The 24340-nt window shown below is 45.1% G+C and overlaps 3 protein-coding genes across 3 annotated transcripts; 1 reads left to right on the forward strand and 2 right to left on the reverse strand.

Moving 5' to 3' along the window:
- Positions 1-501: 501 nt before the first annotated feature.
- LOC127774858 (cation/H(+) antiporter 20-like) lies at positions 502-4894 on the reverse strand. Its single transcript, XM_052301149.1, has 3 exons — positions 4650-4894; positions 1024-2043; positions 502-935 (listed from the first exon to the last, which is right to left on the reverse strand). Exons 1-3 carry the CDS (start codon positions 4833-4835, stop codon positions 774-776), a joined length of 1368 nt encoding a protein of 455 aa, XP_052157109.1. The 5' UTR covers positions 4836-4894; the 3' UTR covers positions 502-773.
- A 5367-nt stretch (positions 4895-10261) lies between these two features.
- LOC127774515 (cytochrome P450 CYP94D108-like) lies at positions 10262-12268 on the forward strand. Its single transcript, XM_052300775.1, has one exon. It carries the CDS (start codon positions 10272-10274, stop codon positions 11853-11855), a length of 1584 nt encoding a protein of 527 aa, XP_052156735.1. The 5' UTR covers positions 10262-10271; the 3' UTR covers positions 11856-12268.
- A 7956-nt stretch (positions 12269-20224) lies between these two features.
- LOC127772776 (annexin D4) lies at positions 20225-22146 on the reverse strand. The gene is made up of 5 exons (XM_052298746.1): positions 21764-22146; positions 21452-21639; positions 21129-21347; positions 20794-21024; positions 20225-20727 (listed from the first exon to the last, which is right to left on the reverse strand). Exons 1-5 carry the CDS (start codon positions 21801-21803, stop codon positions 20446-20448), a joined length of 960 nt encoding a protein of 319 aa, XP_052154706.1. The 5' UTR covers positions 21804-22146; the 3' UTR covers positions 20225-20445.
- Between the last annotated feature and the right edge of the window lie 2194 nt (positions 22147-24340).

Consider the following 24340-nt stretch of genomic DNA (forward strand, 5'->3'; position numbering starts at 1 on the left):
GCCGTTATCGTGAGGTATACTGTTGATTTAAAATTTGAGAAGGTTATCGCACGTGATAACCGCGATAACCATGTGGTTTTGTAAACCTACAATTAAATCCAAAAGTAAAATTTTAACTTAAAGTGACTTGAACAAATCTTAAATATCCATTTTTAGATGTTACCGTCCATCTACTTTTGATAGTCATATTTCATCTTGACACACAGATCAAGGATAAGTAATTCTACTTATCATCTATTTAAACATGCTACTAGTCATTCCTCGTAAACAAGCGGTCCATTAATATTTACATTTCTTGATGCCTATGCAACCAATCTTGCGTGGAAGAATGGAGAGTTACGCATTAAATCCGAGAAAGTCATTAAGAGGATAGGTTGTTGGATTGAAATATGCCTATGAAAAATAAATTTTTCAGATTTAAAAATATAACTATCAAAAATAGATGAAGGGATAGTGCAGTGGTAATGGGGTGTGTAGTTTCAATTCTAAGATCATGTGCTCAATCCCTACTATACGCTTACAATTTTTTATTAAAAAAATTGGAGAGACGACTCTAAATACAACATGTTAATAGAGTAGCCTGAGAGTCGTAATTCTACGGTAGATTGGGCAGATTAATTTACATGAACAACACAATACAGTTGTACAAACAACATTTATCACAAGGATTGATACATGAGTACCTGAACAGTGGAGTACTATTAATCAGCAGGGATTGCCAGCCGGAACACACAATAGTGTAATGCGCACACAAGCAAATTCACCTTAGCTAGCTAAGCCGGACAAGCGTCGCCACCTTTGAGCTCCACGTCGTCGCTCTCCGGCGTGGTCGCCGTCGGCGTGCGCCGGTAGAGCGCCGTCATGAACGGCGTCGCGAGCACCGTCGTCGTCAGCGCCATGATCACGAAGATGGCAAACGTCGTGTCGTCCAGCACCTGCACACACGTATATACACGCGTACATACGTATATTTGTACGTATCGACGTACATGGACACATGTGAGACGTATGAAGTAGACATACCTTCCTCTCCTTGCCGATGTTGAGCACGATGAGCTCGACGAGCCCCTTGGCGCTCATGGCCACGCCGAGGGCGGCGGCCTCGCGCCTGGGCATGCCGGTGCCGGCGGCCACCGCGAACGTCCCGGCGAACTTCCCGCCGATGGCCACGGCCACGACGAGCGCGACCATGCCCCACGCGGCCACGCCACGGACGTTGTCGATGTCCGTGTGCAGGCCGCTCGTGGCGAAGTAGAGCGGCAGCATCAGCCCGGACACCAGCGGTGCCACCTTCTCGCCCGCGCGCTCCGCGAGGCCGCCCTCCCGCGGCATGGCCAGCCCGAACACGAACGCGCCGAACACCGGGTGCACGCCGATGGCGTCGGTGGCGGCGCCGGCGAGGAGCGCGCACGCCACGGCGCCGGTGCACGCCAGGTCGCCCGCGCGGTCGGGGCCAAGGCGGCGCGCCAGGCGCGCCATGAGCGGGCGGAGCGCGCCGAGCATGAACGCCACGAAGGCGGCACCCGACGCGAGGATGTACACCGGCGCGAGAGGGGGCCCCTTCGGCTCGCCGCCTCCGCCGCCGGAGACGGCGAGCGCGAGGGCGAGGAGGACCCAAGCGAAGACGTCATTTACGGCGGCGGCCGCCATGGCGGTGTCGCCGAAGGGCACGCCGAGGAGGCTGAGCTCCTTGAGGATGCAGGCGAGCACGGGGAGCGCGGTCACCGAGAGCGCGGCGCCGACGAACACGCAGAGCGGGAGGAAGGACGCGCGGCGCGGCGCCGGGACGGCGACGTCGAGGAGCGGCACGAGGCCCGCGGCGGCGAGGAACGGGGGCGCGATGCCCGCCGCGGCGATGGCCACGCTGCGCGGCCCGACGCGGCGCACGGAGCGGAAGTCGAGCTCGAGGCCGACCAGGAAGAGGAAGAGCAGCAGGCCGAGGCCGGAGACGGTGTCCAGCGCGGCGGCGCTCCACGCCGGGAAGAGGGTGCGGCGGAAGGCGCCCCACCGGCCGAGAGCCGACGGCCCCAGCAAGATGCCACCCTGGCGAGCACGCATATATGTATAAGTAAACAATCAGATCATGTACTCCCTCCATCCCATTATGTGTCCAACTTTTTGATCGTCGGTCTTTTAAAAATATCTTATTTAAAAAAACTATGGTTATTATTTTTGTTGTTATTAGATGATAAAACATGAAAAATACTTTATGCGTGACTTATATTTTTAATTATTTTTTAAAAAATTAAATAAAATGAACGATTAAATTTGGTCATGGAAACTCATGCCTTTGTTTAAAATGGAGTGGAGAGAGTACTGATCATAAGTATACTAGAACACTTTATATATAGGTTATTTGTTATGAGGCATGCATGATTCAGGAAAACAAGAGCAAATGCATAAAGCATGGATTATCTATTTATCTTGGACATGCCGTACGAATGAATGTTCATTGTTACAGTATGTCATTAGTTTTCTGGAAATTAATGTGTTCTAGATAGCTAAACAGGCATATTTCCCTCCGGTTTTGCTTAAAAATATGTGGCCACAGTTTTTCTTAGTTTAGGTTATTTTTAAAAAAATGTGATTGCTACCTCTTTTTTAATATTTAAGTATGTTTTTACCTCTCCCATCTCCCTTTTCATATAGATAATTAATTTTTTTATTATAATTTTCTGATATATGGTAGGAAAAATTATACAGTAAGTATTGAAATTTATAATATAGCTATCAACATTTGCATGATAATTTAAGTGCAAATATATGTAATTTATCGTGTAACAAATGTGACTGTTTCTAATAAAAAAAGTATGATGTCATAAATATAGCTACATCGGTCACCTCCCTTTCCATGTAGGAGAGTTAAGTGTTTTGACCACTGAACATATACACATGTGATATATACTACTCTCTCCGTCCCCAAAAAATTTAACGGGAAGGATGCGACATCACCTAAGACAACGAATCCGGATAACCTCATGTTCAGATTTATTGTTTTAGGTGATGTCACATTTTCACTTATGCTGGTTTTTTTTTTTTGGACAAATGGAGTACCTCCTAAAATTTTCTAGGTAAAATAAGTACTCGTACTAAATACAGCTATGCGGGACTTAGTTTGTGAATATTCATGTCAATTCTAGGGCTTGATCATTAGAAAATATGAATTGTCGATCAGTTATGCCAACTACATGATTTGAATCTGTGGTAAATCTAAAACTCAAATTCTGGTGGGAATAACTGAACTGTTGAAGTTTTGTCCTCGTGGCTTATGCATAACCCCAATCAAAAAGTCGACTTAACTTTTTTTGCTGTGTACAAGTACACCGTCCAACACGTCAACATCTGGCTGAATATATAGTCAATTATATTCAATGACAATTGGGGGTACTTTCATGATCTCAACAATGTTGTGCCTCTTCTAGAAAATGCGGCTGCCTAGCTATACTCTAGTTTGGTAGTCCCTTGTGTTGTGTATACATTAGGAGAATCCTAGATTCTCGGGAGATATATAGAGAAACACGTTCAAGAGAAATAATGCCAAACATGTGACGCGCATTATTAAAGAATTATAGGGCCACTTTTGTTTTTTTTATTTATGCAAGACAAATCTAGCTAAGCATGTATGCACTGACTTAATTAGTCACTACTACTTGGGCTGTTTGGATGGAATGTAAGTTCCCGGTGGAGGAACTAAAATTTTTGTATGAGGGATTAAAATTTTTGTAAGAGAAATCAAAATTAGTCCCTCCCATCCAAACATGGCCTTCATATCGATATCGCTCATGTTGGTAGAGAAAATGACCTCATTATATATGTAGCAAAAGTTTTCATCCTTTCGCTAACATATATGCATTTCTTAATCCGGTCTCCTTATGATCTCCTAATTATTTTTTAAGAGATACATATTGTCATAGAAATGTGAACGTAGCGGTTAGCAAATTGTCATAGAAATGTGAAGAATGATATATATTAATCTATCATATCAATTTTTTTTAGAAAAAAAGTTATATTTATTTGGATGACATATAAGAGACGAATGGACATGTCTCAATGGAAAAAAAATATTTTTCCCAGAAATATGAGGAGTAGAATACTCATATTTTTTATAGGTAAGCACATACATCAGTTTAATTCAAAATATAAGCACACCAAACCCATATTTCAATCCGTAGGCAAGATGCTCAAGGTAGGCGTTGTTCCATCGAATATAATGTCCAACAAAATAATAGGCGTTGAATTTAGTTTTGTAATAATGTTTGACATATTTATTAAGTAAGGTTAAAAAATATGTTATTTTGCTTTTACAAATCATTGTTACACATATTTTTAAAGTATAATTTGAATATAGCAAGCTAATACCTAAACAATTGCTACTAGTTTACAATTAAGTGAGTTTACATCATCGGGCTGCTAACTTGTGCACGTTATTGCTAGAAACAAGGTTGCAAATGATCTATTTATTTTGTTAGGTATTAGATCTATCGAGGGATTGACGTGGTCCTGTACACGTACATGTTTAGAAATTAATGGAATTACGAATATGATGTGCCCATATACATAATCAAAGGGTTGGATGTGTTGGGATTAAAACAAAATATATCGGTACTCCTCATATTTTTATATGTAAGCACATGCATGTATTTCAGTACCAGGATCTCGGCGACCACCCTAGGCTGGTGCAAGGGCTTAAGCGCGAGCGCGAGGCCCTGCGTGATCACCAGGATGACGGCCACCTGCAGCGCCAGCAGCGGCAGCGCGAAGTCCAGCGGGTTCTCCCCCTGCCACATCCCGTCCGACGCCATCTTCACGGTGACCGCCGACCCGTTCGCCGCCATGCTAGCTAGCTATAGGCTATAGCTCGATCGTACACTTGATGAGGGCGTGCGTGGCTTGAACTAGCTAGGTTGAGGGCGTTGTGTGGTTACGCTGCTGTACTGCGAATTTATAGGCGAGGAGAAATGGATGCGGTGATATGATATGCGACCTGGCCGGCTAGGCACCTGATGAGCCATCGAATCGACGATACTCTCTCCGTATTTTAATATATGACGCCGTTGACTTTTTGACAAACATTTAACATTTCGTCTTATTTAAAAAAATTTATGTAATTATAATTTATTTTATTGTGATTTGATTTATCATCAAATGTTCTTTAAGCATGACATAAGTATTTTTTATATTTGCATAAATTTTTTTTAATAAGACGAGTGGTCAAACGTTGATTAAAAAGTCAACGGCGTCATACATTAAAATACGAAGGGAGATTAGTGCTTGCTACTAGTAGCTCGATCGGTGCGTTTCTCCATCACCGTGTTGTGATCGATCGATCTCTCGTATAGTATCGCGCTGCCTACCGCCCCTGTACTACGTGTGGCTAGAGATTAATCCAATTAATGGGATGCACAGCACGGTTAAAGTCAACGAATGATCGAGTGATCGGACACATGTGTGAATATATTGGAAAGGAATAACAAGTAGCCCTGCATGCATGCATGTGGCTTCGATCTCACCACAGCCCCTAGTAAATATCATTACGATCGATCGTGGTCATAACTGTATACGAGAAATGGGCCGGGATTTGTTAAGAAATAGTAAATCAATGTTGCTTCCTTAATTTGTTCTAAAATACAAGCATTTTTATGTGTTTCTCAAAATGTATCGATGGACGACGATCGCCTGCACGGAGATCAGACTCCAGTTAGCCTCCTTCCTTGAGATCGTGTGGCACCTTCCTTAGCTGCCTGACCACTATGGCGACTCGGGCATCGTGACTCAAACGATGGTGGGGTGTATAGCGGCTCATGGTGTCGTGGCGGCGAGGAGCTGGTGGCCCGGCTGATTCGGAGCTCAAGCATATATGGAGGCTTGCTAGCTGCTGAATGTTTGTGTTGTTTTTTAATTTTTGATTTGGCAGGTAAGTCCGTGTTCATCGCTGTTTGTGTTCGTCTTGTTCATGTTGTATTGATGCTTTGTGATGAGTTTCTAGTTCTTATATGTGATGAGGTTATCTTGTGTTAGAGACTTCGACTCTTCGAGCAAAGTTGAGTGTAGATCATTTTATTGATGCTTGCATTGCCTCGGTTAATTGGATCTGAATTTCTTTCTCTTTTTTTCAGAAAAATGCATCGACATCTGTAACGGCTCAAGACAAGCAGCCGTTACAGATGAAACTCGTCTATAACAGGGCCTCCAACCGTTACAGATGATTGGTCACATCTGTGACTAATTCTTTGTAACGACTGACCAAGCTTACATGCAGATGGCAATCTTGAGTCGTTACGGATAGACAAATCTATACTATTTTAAATGATTAATGTCTGCATACGATTTGAATAAACCTTTAAAATTCTGGGCATTAATTCTGTATTAGAATAAATTAGTGATCCAATAAATTTACAATATTATGATAGTATTTTTCAAGAAATTGTGCGCACAAAACTGATTCTATATATATTGTGCAGAAAATCAGGATAACTTCAGCTATTATATATGCTGTTGTTCATGCAGTTTTCAACATGTGAACAAGGTCAGAAATTAGAATGCCGGAGAATCCGATCCCTGCACCCCCACTAACCCAGGCAGGGTTAGTGAGTGGCCAGTGGCCACCTTAGTAATGTATCTATCAAAAGCTAGCTAGCAAGATCACCGAAGCATTGCATCACGCATGCAACTATCTCAGAAGCGTATATGTATGTACTCCGGGCCTCAAACTTTCCAGAACCCTAATCCTGATACGATCTCGAGTCCATGGCTGATACACAAGTCAATCACAAGACGTTACTCCCTCCATTTCAAATTACAAGATGTTTTGATTTTTTTCAAGGTTAAACTGCTTTAAGTTTAACCATGTTTATAAAAAAATAGTAATATTTTCGATCGAAAATAAATTTATTAAAAAATATATATTTAATTATTAATTTAATAAAACTAATATTAATGTAAATATTACTATATTTGTCTATAAACTTAGTCAAACTTAAAGTTTAAAACAGTTTGACATATACAGGGAGTAATTATTAATAACCCCCTCTCAAATTGTGTGTGTGCGTGTATGCATCGACAAATCCCCTTTTCGGCCGTCGGTTAATCACTATGCCCCAAAAAAGACATGGCAGCAGAGCACTGAATTTATCGTGCCGTCGACAGGAGCAATTGTGAGAGAAAGATGATGCACTGGTTGGAGCTTCCTGATTGGCCTAGCCATCGTAGTGCGCTTAGCCTATATATCTCTCCCTGACCACACAATTAGGGTTTAGTTTAATTAATCAGTGATTGGTTGGCCGGAGCTCTGATTAAAATTATTTATCCCCAGGAATCTGCATGCATCAAGGTAATCATCAACAGAGAAAAGATGAAGAAAGTTTGTGCTCCTGATGCTAGGGTTTGATGTTGTGTGAGAGGCCTCTAGTGGTCTGATATGTCATTGCTTGATTGGGCATTAGTTCGCCACATCAGTCCGACTTGTCAATGAACCAATGGAGATCAGCAAGCAAGTGTCAGAGACACAGAATGCCAATTAGCATTCTGTCTCTTTAAACTAGAACTACTAGCTATTAAGAAGCGTGATTAAGCTGAACAGAGTGTGAAAGCGGGAAATATCGATCAATCGAAACTACTGATGATCAAGTAAGAAAGGAGACAATTATCTCAACTTATCTCAAATTTTGGTCTTACACAGTTAATTACACACCGTTATCAAAATTATTACACACAGTTACATTACACAGTTTGATGTTGTGAGAGGACTTTGGTGGTCTGACCTGTCATTGTTTGATTGGCTGGTTTCATCGTGTTGGGCCGCCACATCAGTCCGACTTGTCAACGAACCACTGGCCGAGGTCAGCAAATTAATTTGTGCTAGCAGTGCCAGAGGTAGAATAGTAGTTTCGTTCTTTCTCTTTAAGAATTGCCTATCTCTGTTTTTAATTGATAACGCCGATGACCATTTTATTTTATTGAAGAAAATGTAATTATCATTTGCTTGGTGTTTATCATTTATGATATATTAACCCTAACTTATATTTCTATATTTTCACAAAATTTTATTGACAAAAATATACTCCTCCATTCCATAATATAAAAGATTTTTTTTAAGGATGTGACACATCCTAGTACTATGAATCAGTATAAGAACATGTTCAGATTTATAGTATTAGGATGTATCACATCCCTCTGAAAACCCTTATATCTAGGGATGGAGTGGCCTTGAGCCAGCCGAAGCAGCAAGTAGCAGTGCTTGGTTTGCTTCCTTGAAGGTTGTCCATGCTCAGGCATGGTTGCTGGAGTCACGCCACCGAAAATGAACGCCTGAAGCCAGGCGTGGGCGTATGTCCGATCATCCCCCATTGATTCTTAAGCGGATGTGACCACTACTACACTTGTAAAAATCTCACTCAAACAAGCATGTTTTTTATGTTCAATATATTCCACTCAGGCTCATGTATTCAACCAAACAACAGAACATCAGACACGAGAAAGCTACCTAGCGATCGATCGCTCTATAAGTTAAAAGTTTATATATCCGATTCAAATTTGAATTTGAATTCAAATATTTTTTATATATAGTATTTCTATACATCTAAAGTTTATAGACCTAAAGTTTATATACCCGTTTTAAATTTGAATTTGAATTTGAATTCAAATATTTTCTATATATAGTATTTCTATACACCTAAAGTTTATAAATCAAAAGTTTACATATCCGATTCAAATTTGAATTTGAATTATATTGATTCAAATTTGAATTTGAATTGGATATATAAATTTGATTCAAATTCATATTTAAATCGGATATATAAATTTGATTCAAATTTAAATCAGATATATAAACTTTTGACTTATAAACCTCTAAACTTTAGATATGTAAACTTGAGGTGTATAAACTTTAGGTACATAAATTTACTAAAATAGGAAAGTAATGCGGTGCCAAAAAAAAGGAAACCAGGTGGAGGGACGGAGGGGGGAGGGGGATCGATCGCTACCCCCATCGCCAGGCGATCGATCGCCCATTAGGCGTACCCCAACAGACATGCCTGCTAGGCATGATTCAACACAAGCTTTTCTACCACACAGTACAGGCATTTTTCTCAGGCAAGTCACCCTCACCCAGATCACCAACTAAATATGCCCTTGCTAATTGTGAGTGCGAGCGTTGCAGTTCGATATATATATTTATGTTTCAATTTGGGATGTTTCCTGTATATAGGACTGTAAACAGTCATTTTTCCTTTTACAATACTGCATCGATTTCCACCATGACTATAAAAGAAGTTTGAACATTAGCGGGGAAAAAAGTGTAATGTAAACTTTTGAAAAGTCGGCAAATACCAGAACGCACAAAACTTACAAAAATAGAGTTGGTATACAAGCGTAGGCAATTAAGATTATTATGAAATGCATGACGTACAAAATTCCGACTGAAGTTGTTCACTGTAAAATTTGTGATACAGAAAAAATGATGGAAGCATGTTTGTGATCATTACAAATTCATTTTTTTCGCGAACACGCAAAAGAATTACACATCAGTATATTACTCCATCCGTCCCAAAATATAAGAGTTTTGGTTGGATTCCTAGCTGCCTGTTTAGATTCATAATACTAGGATATGCTACATCTAACCAAAACTTTTTATATTTTGGGACAGATAGAGTAGAATAAATAGAGTTTTTTTTTACACAACACAACGGATTAGATCGGTTGTTACCGGTTATAGGAAAAGGATTTCGAATGAAAAAAAGTTAAAAGTAAAAGAACTAAAAGTTAATTCTCCTATCTAGCGGGAAGGGTGGTAGAGGAGCCTCCTAATCTTCCAATAGGTCCCCGTACGAGACGGCACGAGCGAGATACCAGAGACGACTATACATAATTTGGTTGATAAAAGAGCCCAAGCCCAGATTATCGAGCTTGAAAGTCGAAAAAAAATCATCATACCTATACAGATACAGATCTGAAGTAGTAGCCCACATCGTTTTTTTTCCCCTGGGACTTTTCCCTTTGACTTGAATTATTGATGGTCGTCATTGCTATGCAAATTTTCTCTAGTAATTCATACTTTATTTTGTATCATCGTTAAATACAAGAGCACGTGTAGCCTCAAATAGTCACAAGATGTCTTCATCGAAGAAAATTGATGGTTCCGGTTAAATGAATGCAACAGAACAGTAGGAGTATTCTTGTTGGCAAATTGCACGGAATTTGGATGGAATTATAAAAAGCATTAATTCCTCCCGTATGAATTCGCCAATCTGAATTTCCGGGAAAATTCAGAAACCATGGAGACCGCGCAACTCGCCTACGTGCTCCTCTTCCTCGTCACCGCCGTCCTCCTCTTCCATCTCCGGCGAGGCGGCCGGTCAGCTCCGGCGAAGCTCACGACGGCGCACCGCCCGCACCCGAACCCCGTCCTGGGCAACACCGTCGAGTTCATCCGCAACCGGCGCCGCTTCTTCGACTGGTACACCGACCTGCTGCGCGCGTCGCCGTCGGGCGCCATCGAGGCGTGGGGCCCGTTCGGCGCCGGCCACGCGGTGACCACGGCGTGCCCGGCCGCCGTCGAACACCTCCTGCGCGGCAACTTCGGCAACTACGTCAGGGGGCCGAGCTTCCGCGCCGCCATGTCCGAGCTCATCGGCGACGGCCTCTTCGCCGCCGACGGGCGCCTCTGGAGCGTCCAGAGGAAAGTGGCGTCCTACGCCTTCTCCTCCCGCGCGCTCCGCCGCTTCTCCGACGACGTCCTCGCCGTGCACCTCCGCGGGACGCTCCTCCCGTTCCTCGACGCCGCCGCGGCGTCCGGGGAGGCCGTCGACCTGCAGGACGCGCTGCGCCGGTTCGCCTTCGACAGCATCTGCCACGTCGCGTTCGGCGTCGAGAGCTCGACGCTGCTCGAGACGGCGAGGGAGGACTCCCGCCACGAGGCCCTCTTCGCGGCGTTCGACGCCGCCGTCGAGATCTCCTTCCGGAGGGCGCTGGCGCCGTTCACCCTCGTGCGGAAGCTCACGGGTCTCCTCAACGTCGGCAGCTCGCGCCGGCTCCGCGAAGCCGTCGGTGTCATCGACGACTACGCCATGTCCGTCGTCGAATCCAAGGAGGCGGCGTGCCGCGATCGCGAGGACGGGGACGGGGACGGGGACCCGGACCTGCTGTCGCGGTTCATGGCGGCCATGGACGAGGAGGACGGCGGCGAGCTGGGAGCCATGTTCCCCACGCCGGAGGGGAAGCGCCGGCTCCTGCGCGACGTGGTCGTCAGCTTCGTGCTGGCCGGGAAGGACACGACGTCGTCGGCCCTGACGTGGCTCTTCTGGCTCCTCGCCGCGAACCCGCGGTGCGAGAGGCGCGTCCGCGACGAGCTGTCGCGGTCGCCCGACGGCGGCGGCGGCGGCGACGCGAAGGGGATGCACACGCACTACCTCCACGCCGCGATCACGGAGGCGATGCGGCTGTACCCGCCGGTGCCGTTCAACGGGAGGGTGGCGGTCGGCGACGACGTGCTCCCGGGCGGCGCGGCGGTGCGCGCCGGGTGGTTCGCCAACTACTCCGCGTACGCGATGGGGCGAATGGAGAGGCTGTGGGGCGAGGACTGCCTCGAGTTCTCGCCGGAGCGATGGCTCCGCGACGGCGGCGAGTTCGTGGCCGTGGACGCGGCGAGGTACCCGGTGTTCCACGCCGGGCCGAGGGCGTGCCTCGGGAAGGAGATGGCGTACGTGCAGATGAAGACGGTGGCGGCCGCCGTGCTGCGGAGGTTCAGCGTGGAGGTGGCGGCCCCGGCTCCGGCCATGGATTCGCCGCCGGCGTACGAGATGACGGCAACGATGAAGATGAAGGGCGGGCTGTGGGTGCGGCTAAGGAAGCGGGAATAGTCAGTGTGAGTGATTGATGCGAATTGTTGTTCTTGTTTGACTAAGTCAACTCTTGCATCAGATGTTGACCACAATTACCATAGGCCCATAGCAGTAGCACGCCAAGAGAGGAGTGGCTATAAAAGTCAATATTTGTGTGGAATCAGGGGATCTGCTTGACGATGATAGGTAGAAAGATATCGATATTGAACGTGCTATTTATTTATAGAAAAAAAACATACTGGATGGTCTACGAATACTATAATATACGGTACACACTTTTTGATTCACCCCGCCAGAAGATGTGCACGCTGCCTCGTACGATGGTGAGCACATACATGCACTCCTCCTTGGTCCAAGGTGTCTTCAAGAGCTTATTGATTTAGTGGCCTGATTTTATCTTGTATTATTATTTTTGATTGGACCATGCTCTATTACGTGTTTCTGGGTTCTTATGGTTGGGCTTTTTGATATTGGCATGTACCGACGATGATACCTGCTAGGTATCAGTGAGTGATGATACTTAGAGGTACCGGATGATACCTGTGAAGTATCAATATTTTGACAATAGGTATCCAAATGATATCTGACATGTATCATGATGATACCTAGCAGATATCAGTGAGTGGTGATACTTATATGTACCAAGTATGATACCTGTGAGGTATCAGTACATTAATGATAGGTACCCAAATGATACCTTGCATGTATCATGATAATATCTAGGAGATATCAGTGAGTGATGATACTTGTAGTTATCAAGGATGATACCTATGGGGTAGCAGTGTATTGACGATTTATTTTCATGTACGCAAATGATACCTGATAGGTATCGTGATGATACTTACATGGTATCAGTGATGGATGATACTTGTAGGTACCAGTGATGAAAAATATTTCAGAGTAAATTTTCAAAGTTACACTAAATGAAGCAATCAAGCAAATTTAACTAAAAAAGATTAAAAGGAAAAAAGAAAAAAAGATTGCCTAGCATGGCTTAGTCAACTTGTCATTGCTAAGTTTACCATGCCATGCAACATAACAATGTACTAGTACTACACACAAACCACGAGATGATGCCATCGGGATTCGAAAGGGTGCAACTTGTAGGCGTGGCATGGGCGGGGCCAGCATTGAGTAAGCAACGTCTTCTTGTGATCGTGATAAAGCGAATACTAGTCAAGCATGCGTGTGTGCGTCGTACGGATAGTGCAATGGGGATGATCCCGTTCCGATCACTACCAACGGTATACCGGTCTCTAGCATTTCTGTATAATGAAAGAAAAATGCTGGAGTAGATTTCAAGTGACGGAGATTTCTTCAAATCTAAGTCACGAGCAAGAGGGAGACTAGGAGAAACAAGAAGAGAGAAGAAAAAAGAGGGAAGTATAAGATAGATCATACCAGCGATAGTGGTTACAAGGATGATCTCCTCTATGCCCTTCATCTTTCTTATTACCATCTTATCACCAGTGACAAACAACTTTGACAGAGAACCTACGGATTAAGATAAGGGTTTCGGGTTGAAAGTGGAGGGTAGAGGGAGGGGAGAGGGGAGGGGTGAGGGAGGAGAAGGAAGAGAGGAAATTTTTAAGCTCAGTGACGGTCAGTAAGGTGGCAGACCTGTGATGGGTGGTTAGGTGGCAACGCAGTGGGACTAGGAGAGGGTGATGGGCGGGGTTGGCAGAGAGAACAGGGTCGGTAGGGGTAGAGGGATACAAGTGGGGCGATCTGCGAACTCACTTATTTGGTCTATAAGTAGGTTTGTGGATCGACCCATTTGCATCCTTAGGTGTCTCAGTAACGTGAACCACATCAAAAAGGGAAAATGGACGTGACAGAGGCTTTTTGGTGCCGGTGAGGCTAGGGGCAGTAGTGATGCTGGTGAGGATGTAAGAGTGAGGAGTGGCGGGAGGATATGGAGGTTTGAGAAAGCGAGGATAGGAGGTGACGATGTGGGGATATGGAGTGTTGCTGTGGTGAGTTGTTCGATTTAGTTGATGCATCGTGGATGTCAGGGGAGAGGGAGAAAATAAGGTTTTCTTTGATGTGCGAATTTGAGTCATCTAAAAGTGATAGGAGTTTGTAGGTATTTTCATATTACAGAAAATTAGAAGAAAAAAAAATTCAATTTACTCCCTTGGACTTGTTCATTTGACCACTTAACCCCTAAACTATTTTTTGGCTCATTTTACCACCCCCTAAACTATTTAATTACATTTCTCCTCTTTATTTCTGTACATATGAGTCATATTTTAAGCTTAAATTTCATAGAGGCATGCATAACACCATTGGTTTTATGGAACATAGATGACATCATTATCAAAGTTCTAAAATAGTTTCATATTTTTTCATGATTGAACCTCTATGTTTAAATTAGTCTCAATACAACCTACGTACTCTCTCCCACAAAAACTCAATCTAGGAGGGGATGTGACCCCTCTTAGTATAACGAATCTGTACACCCCCTCCTAAGTTAAGTTTTTTTTGGACGGAGGGAGTAGTATGTAAACAAAGATTAAAAATTTCAAAATAAAACATTGAGAAATAAGTTATAAAGCATATACCAATCCCACCAAATTTTATTGCAAAATATGACTAATATAGAGAGGATCGAAAAAAAAAGACAAATATCATTAGGGAGTAAGGTAAATTATTTTTAATAGTTTGAGATGTAAAATGAGCTGAAAAAATTATTTTGAGATGTAAAATGAGCTGTAAAGTGCTCTGATGAAAAGATTTGGAGAAGTAAAATGGACTTCCTTTTCAACATAGAAAGCCCCAAAATGAAACATAATCTTGGATGTTGCATCCTATTTGGAAGATACGCAAAATACCACCTCCCAATTTCTAATTCCCATTTCTAAATGCTGTGATCTCTGCTGCTGATCCCATATGCAAGTTGGCACACGCGCAGACCTTCTCAAAGAAAAAAATATATTCTTTTTTCTGGATGAGGAAAAAAAAGAGAACTTTTACGGTACATTCTACTGCAAGTATATACTAGCGGTATGTTAGGTATTTGAAAAGAAACTGAAAGGGGCTTTTTAGACATTTGAAGTTCAGATTTAATTAAACGGGACCACCTATACATTTATCGACAAATTTTCTCCTAAAAATTTGACAGATGTAATTATAGTACAATCGTAGTGTAATTACACTGTAACTTATATGTAATTACACTGTAACTTGCATATAACTATAGTGTAACTTGTATGTAACTTTCACGTAATTTTGAATCGATAGATCTATTATAAGATTTGTTCTAGTGATGAACAAAAAGATCACAACATACACATGTGAAAGGATTTGTTCCTACGACCTCGATTTTACCAAAATAATATTTTACGGAGAGATTTTTGAAAGTTACATACAAGTTATATTATAGTTACAATGTAATTACATGCAAGTTACAGTGTAATTACATTGCGATTATATTGTAATTACATCTGTCAAATTTTTGGAAGAAAATTTGTCGACAAATATATAGCAAAATTGAATTAAACGGTTTTTCAGTTGATTCGGCAACTTAAAGGATCTCGTCATGCAGTCTTGCTAGGGCACATTCGCGCGCGTTGCTGACGGGTCGTCGATTAACGACGGCCGCCGGATTCCTCCCCGCTCGGCAATGGCAGATTTATAAAATGTGGATGACATTTCTTTTTGACTTTATCAGGAACAAACCAGAACCTTAACAAACAACAGTTAAATTCAAATGAAGCAAGCACAATCTAATAAGCGGCCACATCCCTTCTCTGCTCTGCCTGCCCTTCCCTTCTGCGGCTCCGCCAGTCTGCCGCTTCCCGTCATGCTGCCAAGAGATGGGGAATTGATGCAGGGTTTTTTCTTGGAGACCTAGGGTTTGGGTGGGTAGGAATGCCAAAAGAGGAGGAAAGGATGACAGTAAATAAAATCGATTCCATTGGCGGTGGTGGAGCGGTGCGCGGCGTGATCGCGGTGTTTTTCGGCGGCGGCGAGTTGTGCATTGATGCTTGGCGACGGCGGTCGCTCATGTTACGAAGGAAAGGGGAACGGCTCGACTGGGATTTCGCTTGAGCAGGAGCTGACGAAGGAAACTCAAAATTACAAACATGCCCCCCACAGAATAACATGAAAAGACAAATATACCCTTTTGGATTTATACTGCAAACTAATCGCGTGGAAGATCAGATAAATCTACACCGTTAGATTGTATATACTGCTAGTATATACTTGCAGTATACTGTACCGTAAAAGTTCTCAAAATCCGGGTTCTCAAAGTATCGTTGAATTTTAGGAAAAAGTACACCCAAGGTCCCTCAACTTGTCATCGAAATACAAAATCGTCCCCAAACCGCAAAACCAGATATCTCGTGTCACTTCCTCCTCCCTACGTCTGTGCAGCAGCAGCAGCAGCAGGAGGGAATACTATATAGCCAAAGATCAACGACGACGACGACGAGCTGCAACTGCAAGAAGGAGACAGAGCAGGTGACGGCGCGTGGGCCGATTGCCGAGGAGGAGGGGGAAGCAGAGCGATTCGGAGGGCTTTCGACCGCACATCCGTACCCGATTCGGAGGAGCGCGACGATCTCGCCGCACGCCGTCGAGTAGTCCTACGGCCGCGACAGCGCGACCGATATCCCCATCTCCCTGTACCTCTCCGCCGCCCCCGTCTCCCTACGCCGTGTCTGCCGCCGCCTCACTGGCATCGCTGAGACCTCGGAGGGGCTGTTCCCTCGTGGATCCGCCCAGACACGATGAGCCGCTGCCCACCGTCTCGTCATTCCGACGGCTGAGATGTTCCAAGTGACCTGGACGCCACCATCGACGTGGCCCTTGTGGTGGTGTGGGCTACGCGCGTGACCGGAGTACACGCGTCAGGGTTTTCAGCTTTCGGATGCCACCACGGCGGTGGTGGGCGTAGAGGCACGGTTGCTGCTAGCAGCGGCGGCGGCGCGTCGTTAGTCGCTAGCCGCCGCCATCGTGTCTCTCGTCGCCGGCCGCCGTGTAAGATCGAGATGTCGACTAGAGGGGGGGGTGAATAGGCGATTTAAAACTAAATAACACCTAATTAAATCTAACCTAAGTTGCTAGGCTTGGTGAGGGTGAACTCTAACTAAGCAACTAAGTTATGTTTTGCAAACCTAGTTTGATAGTGGCTCAATTATATCTCTAGGAAAGTAAATCACGCTCCTATGTCAATGTTTTGCAATCCTAGGGTGATATGATCTCAAGTGTGTCTCTAGAAATGTAAATTGCACAAATGTAAATGCGACAATCAAATGAGACAATGAGACAAGAGATTTTTCACCGAGGTTCGGAAACTCGCCGGTTTCCTACTCCCTGTTGAGGCGAGCCCAACTCCACCGTTCAACCACGAAGCCACCGCACGCCCCCTTCGTCAAGGGGTGGGCAAGGCGGGAGCCGGCCCATGGAGAGGACTACCCAAGCCTCGATCACTCGGGGTAGTTCTTCCTTCACTCCGAAGGTGGTGAACTCCAAACCACTCACAAACCGGCGCCGAGCCTCCTCCACAATCTTCTCGGAGAGGTCACCGGGCAACTCCTCCACAAGCCTTCTAGGAGGCGGCAACCTCCAAGAGTAACAAGAAATGACCCGGTGTGGAGATGATCAAGTGCCACACTAGCTCTACAATGGAAGCAAATGCACTTGACTCTTGGCTAAACAACCCTCTAACATACTAGATGGATGAACACAAAGCTCAAGTGAGTGTGAGAGAGGTGCAAGGGGTGTATGCAATTGAATTGGGTGCCAAGAGAGCCCCCTTGTTGCTGGTGGGGGAGTATTTATACTCCCACCCACCAAAACTAGCCGTTGGGGGCGAAATCCCCCAAATTTGTGCTCTGCCGGTCTGACCGGAGGTATGTGGCCGGTCAGACCGTGCTACTCTATAACGGCTAGAAAACTATCCGTTGTAGCCCTGTCAGAGGGCCCCATCGGCCTGGCCGGTCAGATCGACATGGGGTGGCCGGTCAGACCGGCCTCGGCTCGGTCAGACCGCCATCGGCTCGGTCTGACCGACTACGGCTCCGTCGGCTCTGCATCGGCCATCCCGAGCAGCATCATCTCGACCTCCAGGGGGCCGGTCTGACCGGGAAAGTGCCGCCGGTCAGACCGCCACTATGTAGCCGGTCTGACCGGCCTGCCCTGGCCGGTCAGACCGCCACTATGTGGCCGGTCTGACCGCCCCTGGTCAGGCCGAACCCAGTGAATTTGCAAGTGAATGTGTGTGTAATGAAAAAGAGAGCACAAATGAAAATGCAATGACCTAATGTGGCAATTAAAATCATCTCTTTGCTAGGTCATTACCCCTCTTAATAGTACGGCGAAATTAAAATTAAACTAGCAAATTTGATCACCCTACACCTCGATCAATTCTAAATTAAAGCGCTAGTTTTACCGTTTTCTTTCCCTTTGCTTTGCGCCGTCAATTTTAATCCATCGATAATCATCCATGCGCACATATGACGTGGACCTAAATTAAAATGTATAGCTCAAAGACAACGATTAGTCCACAATTAGTGCTTGTCATTAATTACCAAAATTAACACCGGGGGCCTAGATGCTTCACGCCGACGCCCTCGTCCTCTCCCACCTCGCCCCGCCGAAGGCAGCAGCCGCCAATGTCCTCCCCAGCTGCCTACCCAAACGAGAAGAGTGAGAGAGAGAGAAAGGAGAAAGGGAGAGGAGGGGAGAGGGTAACGGCGTGGCTAGCTGACATGTGGGGTCCACGTGGGTCTCACGCTGACTCAGCCGTCACATCGGATAAAACCGGGTTGAAAACCACCAAGGGACCTCAGGTGACCGGTTTTGTATAATTAAGGGACCCCGCATATCTGGTTTTGTTATTCAAGGACGTTTTTTATACCGAGGACGTCGAGGGACCGCGGTGTACTTTTTCCTGAATTTTATCAGTCAGATCCATTAGCCATTGTCAAAGCCACCGCGTAGGCCCTCGACAGGCCGTGCTAAACTGCCAATCAACTCACCAGCGGGCCTTGCGGGCCGTGCTGCGCTTCGGCCCGATTCGGAGTTAGTTACGGGTTACGGTCCACTCGAGGGAAGTACAAGGCCTCTAAGCGGCCCAGCCGTTCGGCCACCCGCCTTCCCCACCAGCCTAACGCGCGGGAGGCAGCGAGCGTTGAAGGCAACCGCAGCACGGTCCCGTCCAGTGTGCTCCAACGCGTGGCCGTGCTGGGTCGGATCATCATGATCACGTGGTCATGGTGTGTGTGTTGGATTTAGATCAGGGGATTTAGATCAGGTGTAGTTATAGCTCTGACTGAAACTTAAGAATTGCATGCAATTTGATTTGTCCATTTCTCAACACTACAGTAACCGTATAAACAGTACTCTACTCTAAAGTGCTTTCGCTACTGTACAATGAACAGTGCGACTCACTAGTCTGGACCGTTCCATCTGCATCTGTGAATAAGAACCGGTGCTGCCTAAGTTGCAGTGACAATAGTGATTACATCTGATCCAGATTCGTGTGTAGAGGTGCGTGTTCTTGTGGTTCAGTCCCATGTCGTGATCCACCTATCCAGAGCTGCAGCGTGGCCGAGGACCATGACACCACGGACCGATCAATAGATCGCCTTCTCCAAAATCAAATTCGGTAGCCATACCATTTAGATCGCCAAATCTAGGGATGAAAACAGTCGATAAAACCATGTACCATTTTCCTTTTCATATATTTTTTCTTGAAAACGAAATCGAAATGGTAGACTCGAAAACAGTAACGATATCAGTAATATCGGTTATTGGAAATGTGATCATCAGAACGGAATATACCGATATTGGTCGGAAGTCGAAAATTCATATCGGAATCAGCGGAGTGTGGCATAGCACATATTTAACTATGCACGGAGATGTTTTTTTAATTTTATTCTTGCATCATCACACTCCACATAATACCGTTATATGATGATTAATGATATGATAATAAGTTCGACGGATAATATAAACAAAGTTCAACAATAATTCAACATCGATAAGTTAAGGAGACCAAAGTTCAGCAAAATCCACATGCCACGTTATAGGGTTAACAATATTTTCCCTGATCACTTTCCTTTTTTATGGGCTGCAAGACTACCAGGTTTCCTTTATTCATGGGCTTCCGATGGGTTGGGCTGGCTGACCCGCTAGGAACTTTCAAAATTTGGACGAAAATTATCATACAAATACGGCTACCGACAAAACGGTTGGAAAAACCTCCATCCTATTTCCGCTACCATTTCCGGAAGATACTACCGTTTTTATTTCCACCACCGTCGGTTACCAATACTAATTAAAATGGTTGGTGCAAACTGGAAACGGCACCCGGAAATATGGAAAATTTCCATACCATTTTCACCCCAGCCAAATCCCAGATGACGAAATCAAACTGTCCCAAATGAAATCGATCCTCTTTTTTTTTTCAAGAAAAATTAAATCGACCTTATTCCATACCAACAGCTCTGCTGCGAAATGCTAAGTTTACAAGTCTCGATCCACGTACGCATGCAACAAAAACACAACAGTAATGGCAACAACAACGTAGTACACGATGATGACGCACCGACAAGGCGAGGCGACAGATCGGAGTAGCAATGGCGGATCGACCGGGTCACTTGCCGCCGGCGACGAGCGAGAGGAGCGCGTCCCTGTAGTAGCCGTGCGCCTTCCCGGCGACGGCGTCCTCCAGCCTCCCGCCGAACTGCTCGTGGTAGGCCGCGCGGATGGCGTCCATGTCCACGTCCGCCCGCGTCACCGCCACCCGCGTCAGCGCCTCCTTCGCGTGGTGGTCGGCGCCGTCGCTCACCGCCGCCGCCACCACCTCGCTGAAGTACCTCGCCGGCGTCGCCAGGCACAGCGCCGCCTCCCTCAGTGTCTCCTCGTGCCCAAGATCCTAACCAAAGAAAAAACTCCAGTAAGATCGATCGATTAGTTCGTCGTGGTTTGATTGATTGGTTACCTCTTCGATGTGGCGGCCATGGATTTCCTTGTAGTGCTTGAAGGTCTCTACGAGGTGCGGCTTGCTCCGGGTGGTGAGGATCCTGACGACGTCGTCGTTCTCCACCAGCTTCGCCGCCGCGTGGCCGGCGCTCTTCACCGCGGCGACGAGCGCCTTCGCCTCCGCGCGCGCCGTCTCCTCGCTCACCCTCGGGCCCTCGTACCGGTACGCGCTCACCAGCCCGACCAGCAGCTGCATCCAGGCGCGACACGGGTCAGAGAGAGAGATCAACGGGAGAGCTCGACGCGACGACGACGACGATGACGTGCACTCAAGGTGTTCGTTGAATTGCTTACGCCGCAGTAGGGCTTGTCCCTGGCGCGGTAGGCGACGTCCTCCTCGAGGGAGTGGTGGAACAGCGCCTGGTACGCCTTGCGAGCGCCGAGGAGCTCCTCCGCCGTCCGGGTGCAAGCGATCTCCACGACGATGGCCGCCGGGTGCGCCTGGTGGAGCACGTGGTGCGCCAGCCGCGCGTCGCGCTCCCACGGGTGCATCGCCCACATCACCATCAGGTTCTGAACAGTGAACAAACACAACCACAATAACCCAATCAGCTCCATCTCCATTGACAAGCTTCGTCAAGAATTCAAGATTCAAAGAGAAGAGCTAAATTGCTTGCCTTGAACCGCGAGAACTCGGCGGCAAGGTGGAGCATGTACTCCTCCTCGCACCTCTCGATGACGCCGCCGTGATCCTTGAAGAAGCCATTGAAGCTCTTCCTGAACCCGGACAGCTTCTCCGGCTGCCTGCGCCACTTGGCCAGCGCCGACACCATCGCCGGCTCGTCCACGCCGAGGCCACCGAGCCCTTCATTGATCAATCGATCGATCCACAAAATCCATAAGCATTTGCAAGACAAAACAATATGAAACAGCAGCATAAATGCACACACGAATGTGTCCAAGAATTGAATGGTTGTAAGTTTACTAACCTGAGAAGGCCCTGGTCAGATGCTGGATTTCATCAGCCATGGCCGATTGGATGATCTCTGAATGCAAGCAACAAAGATGGGAAGAGAAGATGAGTAGTGAGTGAGGATTGGCTACTGGCTTAGCTGATTGCTGTGAGCTGTAAGCTTGCTCTCTCCTTCCTGTGGATGATCGATCTTTATACCAAAGAAGTTTGTGTCTGGGAAGCCAATTATGGGCAATGGTGGTATTTCAATAACCAGGAAATATTCATCAGTAGTCTACACATGTGCAGACATGTACGTATGGATCAATCTAATTTAGTTCCCTGTTGAAATGGAAAGGAGGATAAAAGAAAATAAACGAGTTGCCAGCACATGAAGCTGAGTTAGCCCCGGGGGTTGGGGTGGGGTGTGTTCAATTGAAGTGATTGGTTGATTGGTGAATTGGAGTCGTGGAACACGGGGTAATCTGAGAATTAAGATTATGTCTGCAATAATTTGAATAGGGGCAGGTCTGATGGCCTCCTTACCTGGATGCAGTCCCATCATGCTGAATTCCTAGAGAGAAGATGAGAAAACTTGTTGCATATACACCTGCATTTTCAGGTCTGGACTGTAAGGTAGTTGTGATGGACATGATTCAATCAGAGGTAGTAAAATGTTTGCTGTTCTTTCTTGAATTTTGTTATCTGTCAGGCAAAATCATAGTAAACCTACTCTCAGCACTGCAATTCTTATTCAAGGGAAAATATAAATGCAATTGAATAACTGTAGGGCAGCATGCAATGAAGTGTTATACAGAAATTGAATTATCTAACATTTGCAGCAATGTGAGTACTAACTATTTTTTTATAATGGAAATCATTCAGCTTCTGTGTACTAATTGCTAATTAGTAGCAAGATCCACAAGACGCGCTGTCATCCTTATCAACGGCATCAGCATTGCCCATACCTTTGATCAAATCATGGTTGGTTTATGTCCCATTCGATTGTTTTTCGATAGTCTTTGCTCAATTTAAGTTTGTCAATGTCTTGAAATTGCTACGATGACAGAGGGACTGTTTTCTGAAAAATAAGCTGACAGCAGGAAGCGCAACTTCTACTTGAAGTGTTTATTGTAAGGTCAATAACCAGCTACCAGACATCCACTACATCAATACATTGTAGCTTGATGTATTTGGCTTGTTGGTATAAAATAAATAGTAGTTTCATAATTGGGTCCAATATATTGCCATTGTCAATTGGGGAGAGGCACAGAAGAAAAAAGAATCCAATGGGTATTTTGGGACTTTTTGACATAATTTTCTTTTAACATAATATTTTGGAACTTTCAGAGATGATCAGTTTTAGTTAAGCAATGGTGTCTTGGCATGAGTAACATGCTCACTGGAACGTATATATACTTGACAAGAATCTGTATTCTCTAAGACAGAACGCATAAGTGGCCATATCACCATCGTCTTTAAGAAACATGTCAAACAAGAAGGTTCCTAGATTTACCACAATGTTCTGGCAAGAAATGGATAAGAACATGCTGGCAATTTTGAAACATGAAAATCATGATGTGCCAGGGATATAAATATCCTATCATTTGAAACCTACTGGGGCAATTGTCACCTTCAAAAATGTGGACCAAGCTAATTAATTGTCCTTTGATGTTGGGTCACCCTCTGCAATCATGCAGGGAAGGATGAAAAATTGGCACATGGTAGGAAAAAGACAAGCTGATTACTGACAACTGCACAAGCGGATCACCTTTAATATTGCAGTTGAAATCTGATCGAGTTGTTGGCATTTGGCAACTTGGCATGTTTGCACCAAAAAAAAGGGCATCTGCCACATAGAAATCCCATGAGTTTCACATATGAACTGCAGTATTTGGCCGTTCATCTTTTCTTAAATGTTTTGTTATGCGTTGGCAACCAAATTATATTCGATTCAGTATAAAACCTTTAATCAGATCAGCGTGATCCGCAAGGAGACTTGTTTTTTTAGTTTCCTGAGCATGAAGTCTACTATCAGCTCCAACATTGCCAACTGTACCTTTCACACTTTATTTTTGCACAGTTGTATGAAAGTAATGGGAGAAAAGACATTCTTTTAATAAAATAAATATTTCACACTGTTTCAGTTCCAATTGGAAGGAATTTTAAAAGGTAAGAAAAAATGATAAAATCAGCTCTGTGCGTTTCACATGCATGGAAAGCTAAAAAAAAAGAGAGAAATACAGAAACGTGGTTTTAAACGAGTCAGGCCCTTTGAATTTTAATCTTAGAGACCATAATGCTTCTTCTTTTGTATGATGGGCTTAACATGTGCAAATTCTTATATGTTGTGGATACAACGTAAGTTTCCTGAGTACTGCCCCCCTCTACTTTTGGATAGTATAATCGATATGCAAAAGATAACCTTAAGAGCTAAGCATTGAATCATATTTGAAAAGCTGCTTACTTTTCCTCCTATTTGAAAAGCATTGAATTATGGATAATAATATATTTCAAAAAATTATAAAGAATACATGTTTTGGTCCCTTGTGATCACTAAATAACAATTTCAGTTAGCTATGTCCATAATATGAGCAAACAAATCAATTCACTT

Source organism: Oryza glaberrima, chromosome 5 (genome assembly GCF_000147395.1).
Source record: "Oryza glaberrima chromosome 5, OglaRS2, whole genome shotgun sequence".
Taxonomy (NCBI): Eukaryota; Viridiplantae; Streptophyta; class Magnoliopsida; order Poales; family Poaceae; genus Oryza; species Oryza glaberrima.